At 33.1% G+C, this 18,544-nt stretch overlaps 1 protein-coding gene across 2 annotated transcripts in view; it reads right to left on the bottom strand.

Annotated features, from left to right (window-relative positions):
• Positions 1–18,544, bottom strand: part of RYR2 (ryanodine receptor 2) — a 699,155-nt gene that overhangs the window by 278,627 nt on the left and 401,984 nt on the right. For both annotated transcript variants that reach the window (XM_074262493.1, XM_074262494.1), the window contains 8 exons: positions 17,031–17,239; positions 15,278–15,452; positions 9,051–9,259; positions 7,148–7,500; positions 6,346–6,460; positions 4,383–4,543; positions 2,348–2,507; positions 1,866–1,952 (listed from right to left, as the gene is read on the bottom strand). In XM_074262493.1, the coding sequence (XP_074118594.1) occupies positions 1,866–1,952; positions 2,348–2,507; positions 4,383–4,543; positions 6,346–6,460; positions 7,148–7,500; positions 9,051–9,259; positions 15,278–15,452; positions 17,031–17,239 (1,469 nt within the window). The remainder of the gene's footprint in view (positions 1–1,865; positions 1,953–2,347; positions 2,508–4,382; positions 4,544–6,345; positions 6,461–7,147; positions 7,501–9,050; positions 9,260–15,277; positions 15,453–17,030; positions 17,240–18,544) is intronic.

The raw sequence follows: 18,544 nt of genomic DNA, 5'->3' as shown, positions 1-18,544 counted from the left end.
ATAGTTCATCCTGTTCTGTTTCCATATGGGCTACTTGACCTTCCCTTCTCACACAAAAGTACCCTCGTTCTTTTTTCTCTTTTTCCAATATCCTTTATGTTTTGTCCTTCTCTTTAGAATATAAGCACCTTGAGAACAGAATGAGTGAATAGTATGGGGCAAACCCTTGTCTGGTCTCATGATTTGAGGATCAGGCTACAATTTTCTTGTTTTAGTATGTCAGTGCTGTGTATATAGAAAACACTTAAAAGACTTACTATCTTTCTATCAGTTATCCCCATAAGGAGCTTTCACATCACCAAAGTCATATAGTGCATTCCTAATCCAAAGATGAGAAAGAGTATAAGGAGAGAAAAGAAGAGAGAGTTGGATGACACAGTTTTCAACTCCCCATTTTACCTCTTGCTACATATCCAATCAGTTGTCAAATATTGTTTCTACCTCTACATTTTTTATATATGTCTCATCTATACTCATATAATCACTCTTTTTGTTCAAGTCCTTTCTGCTTCATCCCTGGAATACTGCAAAAGCAACTGCATCAAGTTTCTCTTCTCTAATAAATTTTCCACTTAGCCGATAAAGAATAGATTCAACTATGTCACCCTTCCCTGCTTTGGTATTGTCCAGGCATAGCTATTGACTCTTAAAATATATGTTATTATATTTTTATATCATCTTTTTTTCAGTTTCTATTTTTATGTAAGTTTTATTAATAATTATTTACATAATTATTAGTAAAGTAGTATATGTATATAACTTAAAAATAAGTAGCAAACGTTTTTGATAAATGGTTTAAATTTCAAACTCTAGATTTCACTCATCAGATTAAGCTACTAGCTTATACTAGCAAAGATGTAAAGTTTCTATTAAATAGGGATAATAATGTCATCTAAAAGATTGTTGCGAAGAACAGTCAATCAACAAGTATTCAGTAAGGTATCTTGATTTAGTTATAAGCAATGTACTAAGTGGTAAGGATACAGAGAAAGGAAAAATATGGTTCCTGATCAAAACACGTTTACATTCTAATGGGGAAGTCAATATGCCAATAATCAAGGTATACAAGATATATATACAGAAGAGATTAGTACTAAAAGGACTAGGAACAGGTTTCTTGAAGAAAGTAAGATATAACCTGAGTCTTAAAAGAAGCCAGAGAGGTTAGGAGTTGGAGATTAAGAAGGAAACCGTTCCAGGAATGGGGAACAGACAGTGAAAAAGAATGGAATAAATAAATGGAATGTTGTATGAAAAGAAATGTAAAATATGCCAGGGATCATGGATAGTACAGAAGAAAATAAAGTGTAAGAAGGCTGGAACAGTAGGACAGGGCCAGATTATTAAGGGTTTTTAAATCCTCTATTTTTTCATAGGGCAATATACAATATTATAATAAGTGAAAATGCAATTCTTGTCCTAGAGAATAAATTATATTTAAATTGGCACCATTTAAAAAAAAAAGAAAAGAAATATAAATAGTGTTCTAAGATAGCCATTTTCAAATTGTGGTCTGGGGCCCTGAAGGGTCAAAATTATTTTCATATTAATGTTAAGAAGTTTTAATTGTGATATGGTGAATTGCGATATGATCCACATAAAGGAAAGTTCATGGCAGGGGGGAGGGAGGCCTTCAATAATTTTTAGAACTTTAAAGGAGTACTGAGACTAAAAAGTTTCAGAACTGCTATTTGTGTATATATTCAGGAGTTGAAGGGCTCACTATAAAGAGAATCAATATTGGAAGATAATGACAGTTTCCCATACTCAATGCTAATAGAATACCTAATAACTCATAAGACAGTTGTGAATATCATTATCAAAACAAAACAATACAACATAAAAAAGGAAGTTCCCTTATTTACCTTTATCCTTCCTAACTCGAACTGGAAAACATTAGGACTTGTAGCTTGTGCAAAAACTGCAGGAAATAATTTTGTACTTGGCTCGACCTAAAAATAATAAGTATATATAAGAACTAAAAAATAGCAAGAAATTCTATAATAAGATACTTTGGAATTATTAAGGTATAAACCATGGCAAATAACTGCAAATGTTTTCTTCATACTTTAAATATTTTTCAAAAATAGCTGTCAAATACATTTTTATTTATTATGGATTTGTTTCCTCATCTTTTACAGCACCTTTTCTTTCAAAGCCTCAAGACACAATTTTTATTAAAACTTGAATTAATTAACAGAATTAATACATTAAAAAAACTATTCAAATCTGTTTTATAAAGATATTTTCACCAACATCAACATCTTTTAAAATGAGTATTTTTCTTTAATGGAAAAAGCATGCCATAAAACCCCTAAAAGTGTGATGTCAGCAAGGAAATTTGTACCTGGTAATATGTGCTCAGTTCCTTGCCATTTGCAGTAAAGGTAAGCAACCCACTGGCAGCATCCACTACACAGCCGATCTCCAATCCATTATTGTTGCGTCCTTGCCCAGGGCTCATGCTCTCACCCGCACACACCATATAGCAGTTGCTGCGTTTGATGCTGAATTTCAAAAGACATTTAATCTATGTACATCCACAGATACAGCAAACATGTACATTTTGCACACTAAACCTAAATTATACTGCGCAAGCAACAAGCGCATGCTGTAATGGGATAGGTGCATAATGGACCTGATTCTGTGGTTCTGAGCAAAACTTGTTGACTTCAGTGGGAATTCTGAATCAGGTCTTACACTCTTCTAAGTTTCATACCTAATAAGGACAGGTCAACAAGTTTGAAAAGTAAGAATTGACCTGCACCTTCCCTCAAAAAACTCAAACCAAACTACTTTTTTTTTTTTTCTGAGGTTCAAAAAAGTTTAACTATACATAAATAGCAATTATAATAACTTTTATTTTCATGCCTTTTCCTCCTTGTATTGAGTCAAGAAGTATTTTTTCCACATACTATCAAAGACTGCTTTATTATGTCGGTAAGTGAGCCATTAAATATTCAAGACTGACAAAATTTGGTTACACATCAAAATCCCTCTATAGTCAACTCCCAGTCATCTCTAACATGGGATGTGCTTTGCAAAGATATAAAAAAATTCCAGTGACAACAATGAAAAAACTGATTTTAGCCATTAGTTTTAACATTTTGCCCCACCGCTAGCCAGAGATGGAAATAAGCAGTAAAGCTGACTTCTTTTCCTTCTTCTGCCACTCTCCAGTAAAAGTAGAGCAAAATAGCCAAAAGTCAAGCAGCAGGAGGAAAAGGAGTTAAAATGAAGTGCTTGGATAATCAACAAACTAGATAATAGGCCTCTGAATAATCAAGAGTTGACTGTCTCTCTGTGTGCCATCTACATTAAGACTGTCTCCCCAGTAACTTTTTCTTCATTTCCAACCCTCCTCCTCCCCTCCACACACATCAAAATCATCTCTCCCACTCAGCAGGCCTATCCTTACAATAGCTATTTTTTTATTATAGGAAACTCATTAAATGGTTGCCATCTCTGAGAGCCAAAAGTTTCCCTTGAGAAATCTACTAAAAGTTTGCTGCTCCTGCTCCCATTCTAAAGCAAGGCATTCCTTCAGACTTGTACTAATTTCACAACTTTTCAAGCTCTTTTATATGAAGACAGGGGATTAAGTTTCCCATTAATTGAAAATGACATTGGGAGGTACAGGAAAGAAGCGACATTATAGAGAGCTCTTTCCAAGAAAACCTGCCCCAGCAGACCAGAGAGGATGGATGGGCACAGAAGTGGATGGGAATGGTTAGATCTTCTCTTGTTTTACTCTGCAAGGAAGATAAAGACTTCTTCACTTTTTTGAAGGTTTGGTTTGAGTTTGATTCATTTTTACAAATGGAAAAAAAAGATGGCACAGAAAGATTAAGTGACTTACCCAAAGCCACACAGCGAGTCAATGGCAAAGCTGAGAAAAGAACCCACTACTCCTCAGTCTCCATTCAAATTCTAGCCACCTACTCTAAACTATTATCCCACATTTTCTCTACATTCTTCTCCCCACCATGACTGACCACTTCCCAAGATGCATGTCAAACTAACCCTAAATATTTAAAACCACTCATCACAAATACCTAGAATCATGAATTTAGAATTTTTTGTTCCCTCCCAGCCCACTGTCAATCAAGTACAACACTGTCACTTGACAATATGATTATTACTCACAATAGATAAGTGTTCTCTAAATTAATAATTTTATTTTGTTTAGATTCAAAAATTTTGATTTGTGAGATAGGGTACCAAAGGGGACACTGACATGAAGAGCCAGATTATATTATTTCTATTCAATGACTATTACCTTGGACATTAAATTCAAAAAATAACTCTACAGGTTCACCAACACATGCAAAATTTACATTAAATTTATTCAATTAATAAAAAAAATAGTAAAGGAAACCAACCTTTCATGTACTTTTCCTTTTTCATCTCCCAGAGTAACTGTTACGGTTCGAACTCTGTCCAAGTCAAAGACTGTGTCATACTGATGGAAATCTGATGTAATCCAGCCTACCCAAACATTAGCAGGTTCTTGCCCAGGAAAAATTCGCACTGAATAATAGTACTGTAAAAATATCAAGCATAAATTATCATAAAATAGTTGATTTACAAAATGACATTAGTTTTAGTCTTGGCTTTTGAGCTACTTAAAAATATATATTCTTCTGTTAAAGATTGCCTAAATTGATGAAAGTACTTTAGTAATAGAGTAATAATTTTACAAAATAGTATAAATATGCTTAATCAGAAATAATGATAAAGGAAAAGACCTGAGTTAATTTTTTTTTCAAAAAGTATGTAGGAATCTGTATCAGACACAGGGATATTACAACTGATACTATTTTTTTTCCTTCTGGGATTTAAGAAAGGAAAGTCAAAGCAAATACACTGGCAGAGGGGAAAAATGATCCTTGCCTAAATATGGAAAACTAGTATTTCATTCCCATTTTTCTACCACTTTGTCAACTACTTGTTCTGCCTCTTTTGCTGGCACCTTACCTCTTTAATTCAATTCATATAAAAATAACATCATTTCTACTACATGCATGTATTGGAAAAACAAGGACCAAGACATCTCTTAAATGTGAATGTCTTCTGTTGATATCTTTTGATTCATGCATAAATTGGATTTAAGTGAGACAGTTAAAGGAAGTCATCAGCCTTTCTCTTCCAAAGCCACCCACCATTGTTCAGTGGCTGGAATGAGTGAAGAAGATTGATGATGACTCAAGATGCAGTGGATGACTTTGGTATTTTTGATGCTTAACCAAGCTCTAGGCATTACACAATATGTGCTTCATGTCCATTTGGAACAATTTGTTTTCATCTACCCATTTTACAAGGGGAAGTCTTTACATACCTGGGACATACACCCTCATAACTCACCATAGAGTTTGAGTTTAATAAATTTCGTGTGAAGATTGATGACCTCTTTACAAGGCTACTTTCCACTTTTGATGTCCATTTGATCACCTGTGTCTCCAAGAAGCTATAACATGCACAGTGGCCACACACCCATAAACTGTTTTGGCAAACAGACTAAACCAGGTTGAGGGCAATGAAAAAGAATGTCCTCTAAGGTTTTTTTTTGTTTGTTGTTTTTTTTTTTTTTTCATTTTGCCTTCAACTTTTCTTTCTTCTTTCTCTACCACTCCCATGGTAGAAATGTTCATATCTATGCAGATGACTCTCAGATCTTTATTTCCATCCCCCAACTTTGCCCCAGAAACCATATTTCCAGCTCTTTGCTTAATGTCTTTCTAGAAATTCAAATGCTACATACCCCAAACTTAACTTCATTATCTTTGCCCTAAAGAATGCTCATCCCTGGAATTTGTCTATTTTTGTTGATAATATTACTGATACAGGCTCATCACCTAAGAATTATCTTTAGCTTTTTTCTCTGCCATACTTTATATGTCTAATCAGCTGCCAAATCCTGTTAATCTTCCTGGTTAATCTCTCTCATATTTATTCCTTCCTCTTAATTTTCATAGCGAACTACCTAATTCAGACCCAAAAGACAAAAGGCCATGATGAAGAATACTAAGATTATATGTACTTCTGAAAATCAAATAGTGTTGTATAATTTTGCAAATGAATTATATGATAAAGACTGAATAAATGGTCTCATTTTCTCCTGAAATCCTTGGTAAGACAAACCCACATACTATTAAAAAAAAAAAAAAAAAAAAAAAAGAGAGAGAGACCCTTAAAACATTCTTAAAATAGGGAGGGAAAGAGTAATGATTTTTGAAAATAAATTGCTGGAATTTTGGGAAGCAAAATGTGTCATTTTAAATGTGCAACACAGTAACTAACAAAAGTAAATTTAAGAGAAAAAGACAAAAGACAGCAACTTCATACCGTAGAAGTCTGCATCAAGTAATCATAATCATCTCTGTCATCTGCAAGAACGTCTTCAGTGAGTCTTGCAGAATGGCTTGTACTATAATCTGGTTTTGTTCTTCTAAGCATAAACCTGAAAAATGTTAAAGAACTGAGGAATGAACATAGCACACAGCATTGACTGTTTTCATATGACTTATGATATTCTTATATGACCTATAAAATATTATATTTGGCTCAGATGATTCCATCACCTATGCCCTTATACATTATTTATCTTTGCCATTGGAATTCTATGTGGAATATCATCATCATATTGTCTTAAAAGACTTCTGATATTATGAAATCAGCTACAGCTAAGCTGGAAAACTTAAAAATAACTATTTAAATGGATACACTTTAGGTTTCAATAAAGACTACAGGTAATCATTCTTGTTGAGGAAAAAAATGTTCCTCTGATTATAAATTATAAACTTTGGACAGATCAGCTCAACTCTGTGAATCTCTGAGTTTATTTATTTTTAAATTGAGAATAATAAAAATTTCATAATTATAATAATTCTCAATAATAATTTTCAATTAATGTTTCTGGGCATATGCTAAGGAAAATGCTTTACAACTTTAAAATTCTACACAAATATGATTCATCATTAGATTCAAATGATATATGCAAATGCTTTACAAATCTTAAAGTGCTATATAATATAAAGTGCATAATATAAGCTATTAGATTGGAAAAACCCTTACCTTTTTTTGCAACCCCCCCCTCCCTTCCAAAGACTGACTACATAACTAAAATCACACTTTAAAAGTTAATGACCTTTGTTTCAGACGAGAAGGTTTCTCCTGAGCATAATCTTTGTGGTTATTAAACTCTGGTTTTGTGGCTTCTTTTTCTTTTTCTACCCTGTCAGGCACCAAATGACCATGAGCTGTCTTCATTAGAACTTCAAAATCAGAATCTGCATCATAATCCTCCAAGTCATTCTTTGGGCCAAAAAGGCTGTTGCCTGGTAGCCCACCAGCAGCAGTTTTGGAGAACACTTCTGCACACTCAATAGGCATGCTTAGGCGGTAAAACATGATATCTGTGCTGCTGTTCTGGGAACTGAAAGATTTCTGAGTAACTTTTAAACATGGAGAACTGTCTATTGTGCCATCTATCCTGGTCACCTAAAAAGTGAAAATAACAATAATTAAACCATGAACAAACATTATTTCTTTTTTTTCTAATGATTAAAATGCACTTTCATTTTTCAATCCTCAAAAATTACTTCAATTTTAAATTATTTTTCTAAAGAATACTAAATAGAGAATAATGAAATCCTATTGGGCACTAGAGGGCAAACTAAACCAAGCTGAATTCCTACTCCAGTCCTTCCCTCTGCCTAGATCCCACTGCCTAGATGCCTTAGACCCTCTCTTCCTCTTCATTGCTAATTCCCCCTTTAATTTCTCTTTTTGCTCAAAGCTAAGCACATACACTAATACTCAGGAAAAGGTGCCTAGAGAACCTCTTCCTCTGTAGCACTAAAGCTTATCCACAACTTTCCCAACAGTTTTGGTTCTGGGTCCTTCTAGCCCACCCGTTTCAGAGTCAATATGGCTACTCATGCTACACTGATGAATAGGGTGTTACCAACTATAAACTTTCAAGTAAAATGGAAAATCACTAGGCCATAAAATATGCACTGACCTTAGGCTCTTTAGACTATTTGCTCTTAACATTCACCCTTCTGCTGGATGCTCTGGACCAAGAGACCTTACCATATGTCCATCAACTGCACAATAAAGTCCTTTGGGCTCTTCTATTCACCCTATACCTGAATCTTAGATGCACTGTCACTCCTAATTAAGAAGTGAGTTGTTTGAGAGTAAGGACTATCTTGCTTTTCTATCTGCATATCAAATTCTTATTACAGTGCTAACCAAAGAGAAAGAACTTAATAAATGACTTTACATTTATGTATTCTTTGGATTGATTCGTTCATCAGAACAGGAGATATAATCTCATTTCTATCAATTTGATGAATGGTTTTAAGCAATTAACACAATTTTTACTTAACTTCTAACTTATAGAAGTCTAAATTTCTACAAAAGATAAATGTCATTCTTCATCAATGAGATCAAAGCAGAGGCAAATCACATACTTATATTGGTTGGCTATAAGTAAAATTCAGTATTGTGAATAAGTAGGTTACCACTTCTGAATTAACTGACCAAGCAGGGAAGAAATATTAAAAAGCATTTAAATCCTAGATTTTTAGACTTAGGAGAAACCATGACATCTTTGTTACTAGTAGAGCAGAATGCCTATTATTAATCATTTCACTTACAAATTTTTTTCTATTATAGGATTAAAGAAAGTATGTTCCACAAAAATTGTTTCCTGAAGAAGGAAGCCCTTAACAAAATGTAATTATTTGACAACTAGCAAGGCAAATAGGAAATAAAAACATGCTATCAATCCCACGGGAGGTAGATATCTCAGTGTACTAGGAACCAGCAAAAATCAGTAGAGAACTAGTAAACAGAATCTGAAGGCTCAAAGATGAAAGAAAATTGGGTACAAGAGTATAACTGGTTAAAAACAAAACAGATTGGTTTCCAAGGTAAGGCCCATATTATATTTATTTTTGAATTTTCTTTCTCACTCATCATAAAAAACTGTTTCATAAAAAATGCTCAATAAACATCTGAGAAATTCACCATAGAAAACAGACCTCAATGTGTTCGTGGTTTGATGGAACTTGAAGAAACTGAGGAAGCCTTTTGCTCAGCCACATTGTAATATCTCTGTTTGTATTAACAGCAAAAGGTTCATAGCCTTCTTGTAACCCACAGATGGTGAAAAATTTTAAAGTACTAACATCCTTCCCAAAGTTCATCCTTCCCACTTGAGCCACACCTAGGCTGCATACTGGTATGAATCCTGTTGGGGGGAGAGGAGAGGAGGAAAAAAGAAAAAAGAAGGAAACTTAAATGATAACTTTATTATATATTTAAAAGGAATAGCAAATTGTATGTAATAGATTTGTAGTTTCATGTAAAATCATCTTTTTGAGTATATGATGTTATAGAAATACTTGTTTTATTCCATAAATTAAAAAACATAAATATTCTGTGGAGTGGAAACTTAGTCAGTATGTTAGTCTACCCCTCATTCCTGCATACACACACACACACACACACACACACCTCAGAAATCGAATATAACATTAAGAAAGCATTGCGAGAAGAATAAATTCAATACTATCACAATCAGTCTGTTTCTTCATATCTAAAGAATATTCTTTTGAGAGCAAATCTTTTAGAAACATCAATTTCAAAATTTCAGATTTGCAAAGGAATAGTGATATAATTCATTGCCAAAAGGGACTACTAAGTTGTCACTTAATTCATTTAAGTAGAGAGTCCAATATGTGAATAAGGAAAGAAAACTAAATTTAAGAAAGTGACTTTTTGGAAAGTTGACAAAGAAGGCTGACACCAAGCACTACCAACCAAACACTGTCAATATTTACCAATCAAACAAGTATAAGACAGTGAGCTACAATGGGACAATTTCAGTAGAGAGGTCAAAGACTAGAATGATATACATCAAACTAAAGAAGTTATTCATCTAAATTATACTTCTGAACATAATTGGATCACTGGTATAGAGTTAAAAGACTATGTGGAAAAATATCCAGTATCAAGTTCTGGGGACAGAGCCAAGAAGGCAGTGTAAAGCCAGGAAGATGCTCGAGCTTTCCCTATTTCTCTCAAAAACCACACAAAATCAAGCCTCTAAACAGAGTTTCATGGAATGAAAACACTCTCCAGCTCAAGTTAGATGAGAAGGACTTCAAAAAAGAACAGTTTCATTGGGATTAAAGGAGTATTCAGCCCAATTCAGATGATGTTCAGGAAATCCAGGGGAAAGGTCTTTATCATAACAAATCAGCACCTAAGACCCTCCATCCTAGCTCAGTAGCAGAGCAGACTAGTGGAGCAGCCTCCAGTCCCATAGCAAAAGGTATATTGCCAGCCCAGGAAACCAAGCTATTGACTAAAGAGAGAAGTTAAGGCTACCTCTGCTGGGAGCAAGATATCAATCACAAAGGACCCATGTGCTCAAAATCAAGGCTTAAAGCTATACAAAAACCTTGGGACAACAACACCTGTGTCCCAGGAGCAGAGCTCAATCTTAAAACTCACAAGATAGGAAAAAAAAGAAAAAAAGAAAATGAGCAAGAAAGAAAAAAGAACTTTATCCAATAAAAACTATTATGCTGACAGGGAAGACCAAAATACCAACTCAGAAAAGAACAAAATGTCCACAGAGGAAATCTCAAAAGAGTGATATGAATTGGTCTCAAGCCCAAAGAGACTTCTTAGAAGAACTCAAAAAAAATTTTAAAAGGCAAATAAGAGAGGTAGGGAAAAAATGGGAAAAGAAACAAGGTATGCAAGCGAGTCAACAATGGGGAAAAGGAAAACAATTCCTTAAAAAATACAATTGGCCAAAAAAAATCACCTTGAAAAGAATAATTAATCAAATGGAAAAAAGAAATACAAAAGGTGACTGAAGAAAATCATACATTAAAAATCAGAACAGGGTAAAAATGGAAGCTAATTACTTTTTGAGGCATTGAGAATCTGTCAAACAAACTAAAAAGAATTTAAAATGGAAGAAAATGTAAAATACCTTATTGGAAAAACAGCTGACCTGGAAATTAGAACCAGGAGAAACAATTTAAAATTAAAAATGATTTTAAATTATTGATCTAGCTGAAAGCCATGATCAAAAAAAGAGCCTAGATAGCACCAAGGAAAACTGCCCTGATATTGTAGAACCAAAGAGCAAAATGGTCATTAAAAAGTTCCAGAGAGAGCTTAAGAATACTCTGCCACAGATTGGACACAAATAGACCCTGTGAACATTTGGGGTAGACCCTCTAACTTTGCACATCTCATGTTTCTTCTAAGCTAATCCAATTCCTTTTAGCTCACAGAGCACAGAACCTTCTCTGATGAGAACTCACAGACTGGTCAGTTCTGTGCCAATGTCTCCCATGTCATAAAATCAATTTTAAAGTTCTTAAGAGAGACCTTGAGAATGTCCTTGTACTGCTTTTTCTGATCATTCTGTGAGCATTGCTATGTGTGATGTGAACACTATGACAACACAAATATATAGATTCAGAATGAATAACTAAACTCAATGAATAGCTGTTAATGGCTAAATGTCACTGTCACAGGTGTCTCCAATAAACAAAGTATCTGTCTCTGTGCTATTATGAATTGTTTTTTATCAATGACAATGATGGAGACAAAGATGACATATTCATCATATTTACAAATGATACAAAACTAGAAGGGATAATTAACATATTGGATGCCAGCATTTAGTTTATAAAACTATCAGGATCCCAAAAGATCAACATAGTTTAGAGCACTAGGTTGGTTCTAATAAAATATTAAATAAGGATAAATGTAACACCTTCCACTTGTGTACAAAATATCAATTCCAGAAATACACTAAGAGGAAGACAGAGAGAGCAGCTCTGAAAATGATGTGGGAGATTTAGTGGACTGCAACTTGTTCCAAGAGTCATGAGTGCACCTGAAGCATGTATTGTGGAATACTTAGAGCTTGGTGAGACATCAAAGGTGCTAAAGTCATCTATTGAATCCTGAGCCATCACCAGTCATCCTATCCTTTGTCTTTCCAATGGACTTCCAAGATTCTGGAAGAGAGTGAGGTTAACAACCTTGTGCAACTCTGCCTCACTTAAATCCAACTCAAGCACAAATCAAGACATTCACCTTTTGATGTTACTGGTCCTCTTTGAAAACAAAGGACAGATAATAATGAATCAGCAATATAATGTAGCAACAACTACAACAAAATAAACAATAAAATCTTGAGCTCCACAAATTATTACACATCAAACTTTCAAGACCAGAATACTCCTGAAAGGGTAGGCCTTATGTACTGTATCCTCATCAAACTCTTTCTAGAGATCTATGTTCAACTTCACTCACTCCATTCTAATCTTTGAATCCACTGTCTTTATGGCAAAGAATCATTTACTCTGTCATTAGTCCCCAGTATTATATCATCTGAATTATTATTTTCTCTGAATAAATATTAACTGGCTTTTCCATTTTCCATGAATTAAACATAAATATGAATGCTTTACATGATGTCTCTTACAAAAAGAATGTGAAATCTGTAAGCAGGAAATGTTTTGATTTTCTATTTATATCCAACACTTATCCCAGTACATAGCACATAAAAAGCATCTAATGAAAGCTCTGCCATTTCATTGTATTAGAGAATCACAAATTAAAATGAACATTTATAAAATAGAACCCAGAAGATGGCAAATAGGATGAAAACTCTTAGGTCATGTCTCATGGGATGAGTTCAAGAATTTAAGCATATATAGCCTAGAAAAGAGAAGATTCAGAAGAATTGGGATAATTGTCTTCAAGTATGCAAATGGCTATCACATGGAAGAGGAATTAGATTAATTTTATTTTTAATTAAAAAGCACTTATTTTCTCTTCTCCCAGCTGTCTACAATTTAAAAGAGATAAAAACCAAATCCTTAAAAATACATAGTTGAGCAAAACAAATTTTTACATTGTCTGTCAAGAAGTGGGTAGCATAGCTCATCACCATTCCTCATGATTAGTAAGTCAGTTGGTTAAAGTTCTTAAATACATCAAAGTTGTTTGCCATTGCAGTTCTTAAAATATTCTCCTGATTCTACTCACAACATTCCAAATCAGAATATATATATATATATATATATATATATATATATATATATATGCATTTTTCCAGGTTTCTCTGAATTTATCCCTTTCATCATTTATTATAGCTATTGTGTAGTTAGGTTTTATAAAGTTACTGTATTCAATGAATCTACAAGCCTCTGGTCACAAAATTTTCTTTAGCACTTTCCAGTCAACTCATATATAGATCAGTGAATTATCTTTTCCTTTTTCTGGATGTAACATATTATGATACATTAATGCTAAATTCATGGCCAATTGCATTATAATTCACGTCTGAAGGAAACTTATCTAACATGTTTATTATCTCCATACATGGAAAATCATAGTCTATTTGCTATGGAACACTAGACAGCACTCCAGTACTATACCTGGAGACTATTTTAAGCAGCAAAATTACCAATAAAAAGAACAAAAATACATAACAAAATGTGGCCGTAAAAAGGACATTTGAACATGTTACAAGAAAAGGAAAAAAAAAAAAAAAAAAAAAAAGGGAAAGTATCTCCTTGTTCAACCTCAAATAGGAAAATACATATTGGCCCACCCAAATTTTTTTTATTCTTTGCACTATTATATAATGACCACAAAAGTGCCATGGAATATTCATTTTGTAAGTACAAAGAAATTTTGACATGTAGGTAAACTCACAGAAACAGAATCTTCAAATAATAAGGACTGATTGGGCCATATTCCCCTACCTGATAGGCATCTAATTAGTCTATTTCTTTCTACTACAAAAAGGGCTTTATAAAAATTTTTGTACATATGGATCATTTTATTATTTCTTTTATCTATTTGGGATACAGCCTAATTTCATAACTTTGGAGTCATTCTTGACTATTCATTCTCCCCTTCTGCCATTCATCCAATCAGTTGCCAAGTTCTGTCTATTCTATCTCTGTAACTTTCATTTCTCTGTTTATTGACAAGATTACCACTCTAATATATTCCTTTATCACCTCTTGCCTAGATAGTTAAAAGCAAGAACCTCCCACAAAGTCTACAGTCCATCCTCAATAGAGTTGACAAGTAGCAAGTACAGATCTGATATTTTTATATTTCTATTACAGAGGTTCCAGTGGTTTCCTATTGATCTTACAGACAAATATAAACTACTTCACTTAATATTTAAAGCTGTTCACAAACTAGTTCCCATCTATCATTCCAAATTTTCAGTAAGTAAAGTTGACATTTACAAAATTAATTTTATTTTATAAAACTCCCTATCTTTGAATCAGGTCCTTTTTTTTCATTTGGTAAATAAGTCAAATAGCCTTTAATTGATCAAATTTCATTCATGCTTTAGAATAACCAGTATATTTCTGGTATTGCTATTATAAAGATGTGTGTTAAGGGCCATGCCTAAGTGAAGGGCAGGCCAATTCTCCCAGAGCCTCCACTGCTGTGAATCATAACACTTGAAGGAGTTGCAAAGCAGCCTTTGCAAATGTTCCTTGTGGATTGAGAATGAAATAAATGGAGGCAAGAGGGAAGAGGAGAGGTCAGAAAATGCAACTACCTTTCAGTCTCTTTGTATCATCGTCATCATCTTCTCACATGAAGAGATCCATTCTACAGGTCTGAGTTAGACCTCCAGCAGCCACACAACACAAAATAGTATCTATCAAAATTCTGTTTTCCTTACTTTAGACATAAGATTTCAGAGTAAACTAGGTAGGTTGATAAGAAAATGATTAAGAAAAACTCAACTGAATTTGAATACATTTTAAAAAAGATTTTCTTTTATGATAAAAATACCAGGTAAACCTAAAATTAAAAGTTCAACCCATTATTCATAAGGATATATGTGTCATAAGAAATAACAAGAAAAATAGCAGTTTTTCAGTGTCACAAGTGAAAATTTAATATGTGTAGGAAAACTAAGTCATTATCTGCCACTAGTTTCCCAATTCAGACAAGTAAAAAATATTTATTCTCTATGTAAATATGAACTGACAAAAATTTTTTTTCTAGAAATTAGTTTTAAAAATATCTGATCAAACAACCTATGTGGCTTTTGTATTTAGATTTTTTTATCTTTTGATTTAGAGATGCACGTCATCTATTTCTTTACCTTGAAATGGAAGAATAATTGTATAAAGACTATTGAGCTACCATTGGCAAAGTTTTATTTAATATAAAATGAACAAGAACTTACCATCAATAACCTCAAAGTCCTTAAAGGCCAGTTCTGAACCAGAGTCATCCAGAAGGATTTCACCATTCAAGGTGAACATCATGGTATGTTCATTCATGTCAACCATACAGCCCACAACATCTCCTGCTTGCCATGAGCGCCCATAATGTTCACTGCCCTGATGCCAACGCTGTGCCTACAAAGGAGCCTACAGTCACTTACCAGAAGATTTAGAAAATGAATAATTCTGCCATCTCACCCAATCACCCATCTACACTATTAGGTGTGTGTGTATATTTATATCTATTTCTATACATACATATAAGTATATATACATATATATAAATGTATAGTTCATGTGCACTTTTTTTAGATGTGTATAACAGGTCCCCAACTGCTATGAAAACATTCAAGGTAACAATAAATATCAAGCAGAGAAAAGTTTTTATTTTACCCCCCAAAAACATTAAGAAACATATGAGGACTCACTGCAATTATTAAATTATGAATATAATTTTCTTCTCTTCTCAGGAGAATTCCAGTTTTCTTTAGGTCTCTATTTGATATTAACATATTGAAAAAATATGTTTTGCTACCCTCAGAAAGGAAATAAACTTGGAGTTGGTATAGGGGTAATAATGGGATACTCTAATGAGAACTTTCATTTCAGGGGGGGCATATGTAGGCCTCAAGTCTTATAGTGCTAGCCTCTTTCACATAAGGAAAAAAAAAATGGGTTTGCTATCACTCAATGAATAATAATTTATTAAATGCCAATATGTGCTAAGTACTGAGGATATTAAAAGGAGGGAAAAAAAGAACATCTCCTTTCATGTAATTTACAATGCAATGGAGGAAAACCAAATGAAAAAAAAAAAAATATATATATATATATATATATGTGTGTGTGTGTGTGTGTGTACACATACACACTTACCAACAACCCTCCTCCCCATAAATAAGAGGCAAGAACACTAGAAAGGAGGAGGAAACTAGATTATGAAAGATCTTGAATTTTTTGTATTTAATCCCAGAGACAACAAAGAAACACTTGTTTTGGTAATTTTTAAAAATTTGGATTAGATAAAAAAACTAAGAAATTTTCATTTCATAATAAAACAAAGACATTTAAAAAAGAGATTCTGTAGTGAGTCAAGAGGATAGTTATTATCCAACCAGTAACTATCCTACATTTTCCTGTAAGAAAATATTAGTAAAACCTCACTTCCATGTAATTATAAGCAAGAAAACTATCTTACTGAGTTTTAATGCTGATTCCAAATATTTAATGTAATTTAAAAAGAAATAGATCTTTTTTTGTTTGTTTGTTTTTGTTTTTTTGTTTCTGTTTTTATTTTTTACTTTAGAATTCCATAGGCTTTCATACATATTCACCAAGGAACTAAATATTTCTTTTAAAATTAATTATATCCCAAATCATATAGCAGATTCAAGTCCTGCCTGTCTTCCAATGGAAATACATTTTTTACACTACATGTTTTAGGTTTCCACTATGTTAGCTGGGATATGACATTTTCTGATAAAAATGAACATTATCTTTTTATTTTGTTTTGTTTTCCTTTTAATTCAATTGCATAGTTCTAGCATATGTTAGGTTTTCCCTAGGAACACCATAAACAAATGGACTGAAAGCCATTTGAACTATCAGCATATTAAAAATTATCTAAGGGAAAAAAAATCTATGGTTACTGCATTCTAAAGTTAAGATTTATGTCATTGCTTAGACACTTAGCACAAAGTAAAATACACATACCTTGAAGCCATCAAAAGCAAAAGCTCGTTCATCAGAGCCAAGCTCCTGATCAGGCTGGCAACCTGGCCTACTCCAGCCAACTCTCATGTCTCCAGCAGTAACAGCCTCAAATTCAAAGTACCATCTTCCTGCTTTCACAGCATAAGTCTTCTCAGCACGGAAGATCCTGAACTTTTCTCCTGTGCCACTGCACACTTCACTTCTAGTGGCTAGTCAATTTTAAAAGATCATAGTGATTTACTAGGTAAATGAAATAAAAGGAAGAATTCTCATAACAGTGGTATTTATTCAAGTAATCACTATGTTGAAGGGAATCTAGGAATTAATATTTTTAGGTCATAATTCTTCAAACAACAATTAGAATCAATAATAATTCAGATCTAAGAGTGAAACTGCAATTAGTTTTATGTGCTATAACACAGTGGACAGAGCACTGATCCTGAAATCAGGAAGGCCTGAGTACAAATTTATCCTCAAATACTTAACACTAGCTGCGTGACCCTAAACAAGTCACTTAACTCCAACTGCCTTATCAGAAAACAAAAAAAAAAAGTTAAACTAATGTCTTTGTTTCATATTACAAACATTTGGAGATTATTCCTACTTCATGAAAGGTAGAATAGCTACAAAACAAAATCAATAATAAAGTGATTCCATATGAAAGTAAAAGCAACATTTCATATTTGTAGTACCACTTACACATTGAAAAAAAATAACAGAAATCAATTTCCTCTCATTTTCAATTCCCACCCCAATGGAGAAAAAAGAAAAAAAAATTCTTATAATAAATATGCATACTCAAAACAAATTCCTTCAGTGACTGATACAAATTAAATAGATAAGCACCTTATTCTATATTCCAAATCCTTCAATTCTCTATAATGAATAGTATATTTCATCTTTGCTCCTCTAGAGTAATAAATTATGACTATATTAGTCAATATTCCTACAGCTTTTAAAGTTGTTTTCACTCTTGTCTTTATTGCATATATTGTTCTATTGGTTCTGTTCATTGCATTTTTCTTTAGTTTGTAAAAATCCTCAAATTTGTTCACATTTATAATACTGATATTATAGTACAAGTTGTTCTTGATCTGCTTACTTTAATCTATATTACTTTTAAAAAGTCTTTCCATATCTATTTGAAATCATTTATTTCTTCACTTCTTATAGTACAATACAAATCCTTCATATTTATTCATCATATTTTATTGAGCCATTTCTCAATTGTTGGATGTCTTTTTTAGTTTCTAGGTGTTTGGAAACTGTAGCTACTATAAATATTTCTTTACATAAAAGAACTTTTTTCTCTTCTTTGATCTTTTTAACTGTGGACTTTACACAGGACTCTGTTCTGGACCCTCTAATCTTCTATCTCTATACTATTTCACTTGTGAATTTTGTCATTAGCTCCCACAGATTGAATTATTGATATTTTTTGTCTTTCATTCTCTAAGAGGACCATGACATCAGGGAAGTGATACAATGACATGCGAGTGAATTGGATTTGAGTG

This window comes from Sminthopsis crassicaudata, chromosome 4, assembly GCF_048593235.1.
Source record: "Sminthopsis crassicaudata isolate SCR6 chromosome 4, ASM4859323v1, whole genome shotgun sequence".
Classification (NCBI taxonomy): Eukaryota; Metazoa; Chordata; class Mammalia; order Dasyuromorphia; family Dasyuridae; genus Sminthopsis; species Sminthopsis crassicaudata.
The sequence above is the reverse complement of the archived record's forward strand: the minus strand, read 5'-3'. Positions and strand labels throughout refer to the sequence as shown.